At 34.2% G+C, this 11,922-nt stretch overlaps 1 protein-coding gene across 1 annotated transcript; it reads right to left on the bottom strand.

The window, feature by feature from the left end:
• Window positions 1-1,235: 1,235 nt before the first annotated feature.
• On the bottom strand, window positions 1,236-11,493 carry LOC136835598 (D-aminoacyl-tRNA deacylase 2-like). Its single transcript, XM_067099305.1, has 3 exons — window positions 11,362-11,493; window positions 8,420-8,529; window positions 1,236-4,928 (listed from the first exon to the last, which is right to left on the bottom strand). The coding sequence occupies exons 2-3, from the start codon at window positions 8,513-8,515 to the stop codon at window positions 4,548-4,550; spliced, it is 477 nt and encodes a 158-aa protein (XP_066955406.1). The 5' UTR covers window positions 8,516-8,529; window positions 11,362-11,493; the 3' UTR covers window positions 1,236-4,547.
• Between the last annotated feature and the right edge of the window lie 429 nt (window positions 11,494-11,922).

The raw sequence follows: 11,922 nt of genomic DNA, 5'->3' as shown, positions 1-11,922 counted from the left end.
TTTTTCATTTTTTCTTCAGGCCGTGGTCAATTGTGGAAGAGTAAATATCCAGATGTCAGTGCTAAGATAAGGGCCAACTACTGTATAGTATTCTTGTGTGTTCCATAATTGTTTTCCTTCAATGATTAACAGAGGCAAAGCAATCTTATTTTTTCATATTTTGCTCTCAGTGAATAAAACCACATCATGTCTCGCAGCTAGCCACCTCTCATTTTCTTGTCCTTATCAAATCTTTTCATTAAAGGTTAGAGTTCTCTTAGATCTGTCTAATAGCAGTAGTTCATTGTATTTGCTATTGGGGACTAGCAATACTTTCGATTTTATTCGAGTATGTAAATGCATGTTTGCCACATACTCATACTGTACTTGAAAGTATACTGGATACTAGGAAGTATATGTTATTGTAATTTTTTCAACTGCTTCCTTGTAATTTTAGTTATGTTTTCACACATCTTCTGTTTCTTCTAATATTACTTTCGCAACAAAACTTGCAGCATACATGTGCAGTTGATATAGTTATGTAGTCATAGAAAATCATCATAAATGAGTTCAAAATAATTAAAAATCAGATTACAAATTGATTTCATTCTTGCATTTAAACAATATAGAGAAGTCTCTCCACTAAGTTTAACTGGCGGAAACTGTAGGATGCTCTATTGTTTCCTAGTTGCTGTTTATACTGAAAGCAATTACCCATTTTACTTTGAGAGTTGTGCTACTTGAGTCAGTCAATAAGCTGGAGACCCTTTGGAGGATAAAGTTTATTCAATACAAATTCTAAGTCTTGAAAACCATACAGCAAATAACTCATTTTGGAGTAAGGATTTCAATTCATTCTTCCTTTCACAAACTGAAGACATCAGCCATACTGATTTTAATTGCTTCAAGACTGCCAGATAGGTACATCAGTTATCCATATTTATAAATTCCATCAGAACTGTTGATAAAGATGGAAAACAACTAAACCTTTCCTTGCCTGCTACAGATGACTGTCTGCTCTGTCCCAATCTCATCCAACACCATTGGCAACCAGAGACATCTTCATTCTTAAACAATGGTAATTACAACCTCTATCCAAGGCCTTTCGTCATCCACTAGTAATAAAAAGAATACCTCCCTCTGATGATGTATATGGCTGATGATATAATTTGAAGTCAAGGTTGTGTTCTTTGGCAATGGATACAGCTTTCTCCATCTTAACTAGAGGAAAAAGGATTTCAAATTAAACTAAAGTACATATATAAAGCCTTTCATTTCATTCTAAAAAGGTGGAAAATACAGCTATCAAACCTACTTGGAAATTCCAGTTAATTATATGCCAAAGCAAGCAACAAAAAGGAGTAATGAACGATCATAATGAGAGTGCGAAAGTCTTAGGAAACATGTTTTACTCAGTCTTTTGAAAGTGATATAGAAAAGGAAACAAAGATGAAACAAATGAAACACATTTCCAAGGTCAGAATTGATTAAAAAATATATACCACAACTTCCTGTTTTCAGTACAATATGACACAATAATAAATTCCACAACCCTTCACCATTTAACAGTGCCAAATCTCAACGACCGCTCAACCACAATCTATGAACGCCATGAGAAATTTATATTTATATCTGCTGAAAATGTATAAAAACATTCTAGACATGAAAGTAATGCATACTGAAGTTTAAGAAATGAAAAACTTCCTTGAATTACAGCAACTTTTCCTGGCCATGAAAATGATTAGGTGTCACAGATATATGAGCAATTCAGGAACTCTAGCTTTTTTGCAGGTAAGAATTTCCATTACCATTTCCACAACCTTCTATGGCCTGCATTTCATAAAAGTACTGGTTATCATATATTTGTCATAGTGTGTCAACTTTACACTTGTTTTCTAAGGTCATGGATCTCCAATGATCCTGTTGCTGAAGCTACTTTTCATTACTGAAATAGTCAACAGCCACACTTTTAAAGGGCTATTTCACAATGGGTATAAAGCATTCCTGTTTTAAAGTCATTCCTGCAATCTATCATGTGCCAGTTGCCACAAAGACAACTCCCATCCTCTAAAATGCTGACAAGCTTTTGTGAGTGCACAAGACAGATCTTTAATTAGAAGTCCCATCGTATCTCCATGATTTAAATTCAACTCCACCTTACATCCCATTCCATTATGGAGTAAAGTCTCAAAACTTTGCAACCCTGTACTGTTTATTAGTTCAGTGGCTTGCTATGTATGAAACAACTCACCAAGAACTCTTACCCCTAAGACAGAAAAAGACTTGTTAGCATGCACTCCCCTGAATGAACATCTCTTTGACTTCGGATGAGTTTTCCACTTTTTGGGAGAGGAGTTAAACTTTTAAAAGAATTATAATTGATTACACTCTTTGGTCCAGCCCTATGAGAATAAAAATGTTAACTTAATGGTGTGGTTATACTATCAATACCTGTAATAGTTATAATTTGGACTACGAATAACTTAACTATGAAGCCTCAGCAACATATTCTTCCTTTCCCTACAATTTATATTCTAAAAATTAACAATAACATATGATGATAATTATATTTTCAAAATTGAACAAAGAATATTTTCAGCTACTGAGGAAAAAGTGCTAACTCCATGAAGTTTTTACATGAAATGAGAATAGACTTTTCTCATATTATCTTTGAACTAAAAACAAAAGATTATGGAGCTAATAGAGTAATGCATTAATTCATGACCTCTGCAGTAAACACTCTAAGAGTTACTATATGTGAGGAGTAATTGATATTAAAATATTATTGTCACTACTACAGTGAAACTGAGCCACTTAAAAATCTCAAATATTTGTTGTAATTACTATGATGGGTAAACATGTTTACCCAAACTATATATACCAAAACAATTAATATCAGTCCTGCAGGATCCCTTAAAATGACTTGAGACATATTAGGACTAGTATGTATATATACAAAATCAAATACTGCACCACTTCTCAGCTCCATCAGTACAAACCTGAGATCAAGTATCAGCTTTGTCTAATACAATTCAATTAGTCATAAAATTAATTATCAATGGTTCTCCAGTAATTACCTCCTTACAACTAACAAATACCCTACTGTCTTCAATAGTTAAATCTCTGAAAACTAGCCACACACACTGAAACAAAAATGTAACCAAGACATCTGCTGAATTATTAGGCTATTGCAATATCACAAATATTGTATTGCCTTGGCATAATATGGCACCTCTTAGAATGAGCAAAATCCATGTTAATAAGCCACATTTATGTCACCTCTCTGAAATGACCACAACCTATTTCTGAATAAAAAGCAAAATAAAAATGTTAAAGCACAACCCTGTCAATTTGAAGCACCATTTGCAACCCACATGAAGTACAATATATTACAAGCAGTACAAAAGAACATTTATGTTAATGGAAAAGAACTGGGGTGTCTTGAAATTTATTCTGTGTTTAAAAATTCAAAACAACCTAAAATTACTATTGTATTTGTATGAACAAATTCTGCATTCTTGGCAATAAATATTATATGAAAAATGTTGGTAATAATTTAGCGTTTTCAAGTCTTGTTACATTTTCACAGTAAATATTTCTATATACTGCATCTTATTTTGAATGCCAAGATGACTTACTTTTCTATATTATTTAACCCTAAGCTCTGTCTGGGTAAAACTAATATGGTGGCCTTCTTGTTAAGATGTTTTCACAGACAAATTAAATGCAAAAACTACTCACAATGACTAGTTGTTTGGACTTAGAATACATCTGATCTACCACTACGTGAATGCCCACTAAACTTGCTGAATCTAACAGCCAGCTATAAAATGAACTGCACTTTGTTATTATAAAAGTAATGGTATACTGAAGTATACAGTATTACTCACCATCCAATATGGTGAAAAAAAATCAATAATGTGTATTTAATACTGTACCAATAACAGTGGCTTTTAATGGTAACATGTTTATCCTAAACAGGCATAACTTCTGCTCTTCAGTACTTAATAATTAAACCTTATAAATACAGAAGTAGCTACCTGTTAACCCCAGAACGCAAGACAAAGCAAATTAAATATATACTGTAGTGTACACAGTATTCAGTTGTATGGCAATAACTTGTAAATCCTAAATCCATAGGTATTGGACCACAAACTGCAGAAAGTTAGTCACTGGTAAATTTAAGATATTTAACAAAAATCTATATATTTCCTATTGCAACAGGAAACTTGTTTTATAGACCACATCTCCACTAAGGAGGTTGTGAGAAAACAATTTCTCATATGCTCTTATGAACATAACCATTGTATTGAATAGCTTTTTCCTTCTGCATGCAGTACTTCTCATTCATGGAATTCCACTTAATATGACAAGGCACAGGTTAGTCAAGATCTAATTAGTATCAACTTAAATGCCCCTTTAAATATATAAATGCTACTAGATTTTGTATTGTACCAAAATTTGAATTTGCCTTGATGACAGATAATGCTGATCAATAAACATTTTACTGGGCAATTGACATGGAATGCATACTGCCCTTAACACCCTAAAAGTACCTACACTGCACATCAAACCTCAATGATATGTGTAAAAGGCCCGTTAGTGTCCATGTTCAGGATCTGTCGTGCCCCATACACTCCACACTTCACATTCCCACTAGAAACTTTTTCAACAGATGTCCGAACTCCCTGACAGAGCTTGTGATAGAGAGCCTCTCCTAAATTCTTGTCAACATTATTGTGATACTGCATAGCTTTTCCCTTTAGTTTTCCTCCCAGCGTTGCTTGTGGAATGATGAGGATGTCGCCCTGGATGTCGCAAACAGACACCCTGCGGCCAGTGTCATTTTCACTCAGGCGAATGTCTATGATGTGCTTCACAAGCCTTTCCACTGTTACTTCTGAAGCTTGGTTGAGGAAGCACACAAAGATGACCATTCCTCGACCAACCTAAGAGACAGATCATTCAGTACCCCTTAGAACAATTTAATTCTGAAAAAGGAAATTAATCTAGTCTAAAATGCACTGTGGAAAGTGCTCGAATGTGGATAAACAATTGTTTCTGAATGTTTTATGATACTGTATTTTCAGTATCTTTAAATGTATACACACAAAGGTTCCCTTGGCATAACAACCTGTTGCATTATCTGCATACAAAATACAGTTCTGAGTTCACATATTTTAATTTACTTCCTACACTGTCAAAGTACAGTACATGTATATACAGGCTACAGTTTATAAGAACTAAGTCCAATTATTCTTCTTCTTTCATATGCCAATATAGAATAACCTTTGCCATCAGAAGTAAAATTCAACCAAAGTTCACATTGAAACCTACTAAACCATGAACAAAGGTGAAGGCCAAAAATTTAGAGAATGACTTTGTAAAACAATTTTGTAGTAAATAATTACAATTCTACAAATACTTTTAACAATAACTAAGCACCTCCTGTCATTCTTCCTGTATGTTAATGAAAACAATAAAAAGAGATACTGTATACTGTATCATATTCATTAATTTCTGTACTGGTTAGAAGTAAGAGTAAATCAAAATGGAAACATGTGGGAAGTGACATTAATTATGCCAAAATTACAATTTTAAAACAATTCTTGTTTCAGTGATACAAATCAGTAAACAAAACAGCTTTGTTTTGCTTTTCTCATTGTGCTAAACCAGATCGTTAATTCATAACTCCATTATTCAAAATGTCTAACTTATGAGTAAAGCAGCTCAACAGAGGGCAACCTTCTCTCTCATTATCATAGGCATTTTTAAATCAGAGTTTCCTTTCAAGAGGCTTTTCTTGGAATGAGTTTGCTTCGCTCTTCTCTGTCCTTTACCCTTTCTACCTTAACTCCAATCAGGTCTTTCTTTATGCCTTTATCCCCTTTCTCCATGATTTTCTGAGCCTTTCTACAAGCCTTTGTACTGCTACTTCCACATCTATTATTTTTCTTGCCAACTGTTTCTTGTCCCTTTGTATCCTATGTCCAAACCATGGATATCTTTGTGATCTCATACTTTTTTTCCCGCCTCTTGATACCACATCCCTCCACCAATTCTTCATTTGTCATGAAATTCTCTCACCAAACTATGGCCATGAACATTAACATTCTATTGTCATACCTTTCCAAAATAATTGTTGTCACTGCCAATTTTTCTGCCTTATGTACACATCATAAGTTTTTGCTCACTCTACTAATGTGACATTTTTATTTATTAGTATTCTAATTATCTCTCCATTTCATCTATGCAGCAGCTACTCTGTTTCTCACTATTCTCTCAACTCCACAGTCCACAAGGCAAAAGAAATACCATACCACTTCTAAGACATGTCCATCTATCGCAACAAGGTTTTCAACTTTCCTCTTCTCTAATTGTCCTTGTAGCCTAATACATTTTGGGCATCAAAAATCTATTATCTCCAAAGAAAAGAAACATGGACTGGTACTTCCTAGTACCTGTCTACATCATTTGTACACTGCTGAGTTAAGTTACAATTACAAAAGCATAATAAAGAACATCACAAGAGCAGATAGGCATATAGGCCTTGGTAATATGAACCCCATGCTAACTCCTCATGCGAGGAACATCCACTGAGTCCATTAAGTTCACTCATTTACTTTTACTGAGGTAAATCAGAAAGGAGCCCTTGAGTTCCATGTCCTTCAGTGATACATTTAAATAGGTTCATGTGAAAATATAAGGAGGTATGGATAACCACACAAAAACCCATTTCAGAAAAGTAATATAAGTTGGGGTTTTCTCTTGAACTTATGTTGGGAGAGCTTGCCACTGATGTATATTCAACCCAAGAGAGCAGTGACCATAGTTATTAATAGGAGACAGAGATAACTGCTTTTCCTCCCTCAAGAAAATTGAATTAGTATTAAAGGAAGAACCACAGCAGTAGAGAGACCTCAATATAATTTTCCTGTGCTGACAGAATGAGCCTCTTAATGCCCTCAACTAACCAAGGCATAGAGGAAAAATATCAAAGGGGAAAAAATAGAACCTATTCATTAAAGAAGGAATATTATATTAATCTGGAAAAGCAAATCTAGGCATAAACTCTAAAAGCCTGGTGAAAGAGGATATGGAATATTCCTAGAGCTGGACAATCTAAGGATTGCTGATTGGTGAACAGTATATTAGGGTGCTCCACAACACATTTTGGATCTGGTGGCCAGGTTGGCATTATAAGGTGACCTTGAGAAGAAGACTATCTTCTCCAGTTCAATAGAATGAGACATTGCTTATAATTATACAAATAACAAAATAAAACCAAGGCTTGGCAGCGACATAAAAGCTACAAAAAAAGTCGAGTAAGGCTGGTGAGAAGGGAATCAAAAGAGGAAGCATCCTCAATACAAGAGACTGTTACATAACTTTAGTCACAAACCAGTATTATAATATAAATATTAAGCAGAAAGCAAATTCTACAACTTGAATAATGTGATCTCTCAAAGACAAGTCTGTAGTATTGTGAATATACATTATAAATGTTGATAAAAAAAAGACCTTAACTTTCATAAAGCAGAACAGAAAAATTACATGGGAATTACAAAGATATATAGGCGGAAACTCAGTCTCAAAAGCACTGAACTTGAACGAATTACAGGACTCTATTCAGATCTAGTTCCAAGATCAGAGCAGGCAGATTAATATATAATAAAACTAAATTTAACTGTACCTTGCTACTGAGGAATGAACATCTTGAAACTCTTTTCCACAGCTGTCTGTGTTACTATTTAACACACAAGCAACCCACTCTCAAGTCTATAAGCCAAAGATTCTAGTTCATGGATGTTAAGCTATTAAAAAACACCTTGGCCAGTTCTTAAAGTAGCATGAACATGCTGCTAAAAGATCTGGAGGAACACTGGTCAAAAGATCACCTCAAGAAAAAACCCTTGTTTTCACAAGAACAAAATTAAGTGATCCTGTTGAAGGGAAGCCCCAAAGTTTTAAACTTTAAACTAAGAAATAAAATGTGCCGAGGCAACATACATGTACAGTATTGTACTTTAGAAACACTGTAGTGTCCAAGTGACTGTAAGGGACTAAACAATACAAAGAACACAATAAAAGCATTCATCTACTACATATACACTTATAACAGTTGAAAATCCTACAAGCACATGCCAAATTTCATGATGACACAAGCCAATTAGGCACTTATAGCAAAGAGTACTGTAAGCCTCATAGGTCATACATACCAGGTTTCCACAGGAACTGGAAACCTTTTTATATCTGATATTTTTACAAAAAGGTAACAAATTCCAATTTTTATTAAAGTAAGTTTAATCCTTAGGTCAAAAGACATTCCTGTACTGTACAGTATACGTAAAACAATGGTTTGTTTTTGTGCACAAAGAATACAATGAGATCAAAGCAAAGATCAGCAAATATGAGATGACGGCAACTATTTCATCCTTACCTCAACCACTTCTGGTTCTCTGGGCTCAACGCTTGGAAGTTTTAGAGAGGCACTGAGACACTGCTGAATGACCAAGCGTCCTGTTAACTCATTCATCTTTCCTAAAACACCTGGAATATATGGAAATAATTACAAGCTTATATTTTATTTCATAGCCTAATTTGCTCATGGCTTGTATAAGCGAAGATCTAAACATTATACTCAGTCTCTCCAAAAAAAGGTATCTGATCTTTTATGGTAATCCATAACACATTTTACCATTTCTACAAATTGGGAGGATTAAAAAAATCATAAACCCTGAACATAATACAACTGCAAGTGTAACATCTTTTAAGTTTGTCCACCAGGTAAAGAAATTTGTGTGTCATAAGTTTCATGCAACTTTTCTCAGACACCTTTCTTACAGTATTCTCACATCTTCAATCTTTGTAGCAGTCTACACAGACCTAGTTTCTATTATTTCAAGACCAGTCTGTGATAGGAAATGTTTTTCTTTCAACCAAACCATTTGGAGATTATTACTGTTACTGAATGGTTTCAAAAGATCACAGTGCAAAATAGGCTTTACTCCCCAACACAAACATGCCTGAACTATTACGATATTATTTGGGTATAAGGAACCAAATGTCCTAAGGCTGGAACAATGGAATTCATTAGCAGCTTGCAAGATATGAACTGCAGTTCAATGGAAAAAAAACAATCACCATGAACGTCTCGGTTTTCAAAGTTAACTTTCAAGTTCTAATGACAGAAAATTTTTATTTAATATGTATTTCAATACGGTAAAATGAGGAGAAAGAAACTAAAGTAAGAGCAACAGATTAAGTGGTGGTCACACTGATGTGGGTAAGCTGCTTGAATCAGACTACAGTAACATGTTCAGATAGGAATTATTTTGTTGCAAGAAGCAAATCTGTAAAACTGGAAAGCTTACTGTACGTGGAAACAGTGTTCAAGAATTTTGAATGCTAACACACAGAAATATGGTACTATGTTTACCAGACCCTTCCTATTGTATAAATAAATAGTACAGTGCAGAAGATCCTTAAATTCAACCACTGTACTTGACTAAAAATGCTGAACCAACTGAGGTACAGACAACTTAATGATCTTTTTTAGCCCAAGCCTGAAGAAAATGAGAAAAAGCTGAAAGAAAGGAAGCAGGAGGGGCCTTAACCATATTTTTATATATATTCTTATATTATATTTCAATTCAGATCTGCGATGCCTCCTTCAAGTTGGATGATTACCCATGTCTTCTGCAGAAAACATTCTTCAGGTCTTGTTAAGACCAATTCCTGATGCCATTCACTGTCTAGTTAATACCAAAACAAGGTGCAGCCCATAACCTAGTGGAAAGGAGCTTAAATCCTAAAATATGTCAAGAACTGCATGGAAAAATCCTAGCCTCAAGCAGACATTCTAAGATTGAACTATATAGACAGCAAGAGCTTGGGTGGAGGTGACAAACTTTGGTCAACTGGAGGTTTTATTACTGCTCGGAATTAAGACAAAACTATTCCCAGCACCAAAGTTACCAATGAATATTTTACTTGCAATAGCATATCAAAGTTCAGGAGGCCTAGTATAACAAGAGATGGGTTTTGTGACCATATGATGTCAAAAAATTGTGTAATGGTACCTTTAACAGCTAAGTTAAATAGGCCCACAGCTAAGGAGGTTGTGGTGATTTGACAAACTATTTCTGATAGAGATAAACAAAATTCATCAGAATTCATAAAGGTGAAACTGCAGATTATTACCACGATCCTCTAGTTCAGTAACTACCAGTTTACATGCAAAATGGGAACCAAGTTTACCACCAACCTCTTGCAGTTGAACATTAAAGCATAGATAAAAGACAGTAAATATCATAATAAAAAGTAAAAGACGTAAACATACACAAAAACATAAACAAAAGGTGGTAAATATTCCAGTCAGCGACTGGCAGGAATCAGGCTGCGGTAGCAGTCTGCAATTTTACCAACATGAAAATCAATAAAAAAAACAATTTATTACACTAATTTCAGAATGAAAGGTAACCGTAAAAATTTACATACCAACCTCAGACCAGGAGACCTAGGTTAGTATGTTCAATGTCAGGTTAATGTGTATCCCAGGATTATTTCGCTCATTTTTCCACAACCCAACCAACCACAAACAAAAAAAATTCCCACTGTAGCCTTGTATCTCAATACTGTTCTATACTGGAAAGGTTGTACTGATGTAACAAAGCATTTGTGGCAAGAATTTCTATACTGGAAAGGTTGTAAAGATGTAACAAAGCATTTGTGACAAGAATAGAATATACTTAAAAGGTTGTAATGACGTAACAAAGCATTTGTGACAAAATTCTATACTTAAAAGGTTGTAATGATGTAGCAAAGCATTTATGACAAGAATTTAAATCAAATTCGTCTCAAATCAATTATAAAAAAATGAAATTTTATATTCGTGTTGCATTCACGTACAGGTTAGGAAGTATACCATTTACTGTATTAAAAAAAGCACAGAATAGGCTTAAGTCCATCTACAGTTTCTGAAGTTTACAATAGCCCTCTCTATACTGGAAAGGTTGTAAAGGTTATAAAGGTTATAATAAGGTAACTAAGCATTTGCGACAAGAATTAAAGTGATAATCCAAAATGACATTTTACATTCGCGTTGCATTACCGGTTTGGGAGCAACATTTAATGTATAAAGATTACATAGACTGGATACAATATATAGACTATATAAATTATATCTAAAGTTTCTGATAATTACACTAGGCTTAAATTTAGACAATGTTATGCTGAGTCTAACGTAGAAGGTTAGGCTTTACGCTACGCTACCATACAAAGGGTAGGATCATTCAACCTTATTTGGGTCAATTTAGAAATTAAATCTTAATAATTTTGTTAACACATTAAAGAAATACGAACAAGAACAAAATGTCTTACGTTTTATGAGATGCCTTGAATTCAATCAAAAGTAAAATGGGAAAATATTCAAAATGCAAAATCACTGCACGTACAGTAAAAGTAGTAGTAGCATTAAGGTACTCTAATCTTTAAAACAGCTCTCCCTCTCTCATCTTCTAGTTTGCTTTATGATTGTTCTTGTTTGAGTTTATTTTGACTTTGGTATCATATATTTTGACAAATTCTTCCCACTCTTGTTTTCCATTCTAGCTACATCTGTTCCTGGTAGTAAGAATCTGTAGACTTATTAAAAACACTGGGTGCGATATAGCTTTGCTACAGCTCCCAGTCTTGTTTAAATTTTATGTCACATCCGTGGTCCAAAAGATATTTTTACAAGTTGTTTTCTCATCCGATTGTCATCTTTATTATATCATTAAACATGAGAATATTATTTATGACTGAACTTTGTCCTTCTGGTGAGGCAGATGATCAATATCATTACTGTTTACTGCATTTCATTATATGCTGGACCGTACAGCGGAGTGTTCTGAACCATGTTTTTCTGTAGTATCCATAATAAACACTTTGTATCTCTTG

This window comes from Macrobrachium rosenbergii, chromosome 55, assembly GCF_040412425.1.
Source record: "Macrobrachium rosenbergii isolate ZJJX-2024 chromosome 55, ASM4041242v1, whole genome shotgun sequence".
Classification (NCBI taxonomy): domain Eukaryota; kingdom Metazoa; phylum Arthropoda; class Malacostraca; order Decapoda; family Palaemonidae; genus Macrobrachium; species Macrobrachium rosenbergii.
Note: the sequence above shows the minus strand (reverse complement) of the source record. Positions and strands in the feature narration are given on the sequence as shown.

What these genes read in the sequence shown, in the direction of transcription:
- LOC136835598 (XM_067099305.1), bottom strand. Translation starts at nt 8,515, where the DNA reads ATGAATGAGTTAACAGGACGCTTGGTCATTCAGCAGTGTCTCAGTGCC. An exon ending in GAGAACCAGAAGTGGTTGAG is followed by an intron (nt 4,929 to 8,419) that starts GTAAGGATGAAA and finishes TCTGTCTCTTAG; the next exon opens with GTTGGTCGAGGAATGGTCAT.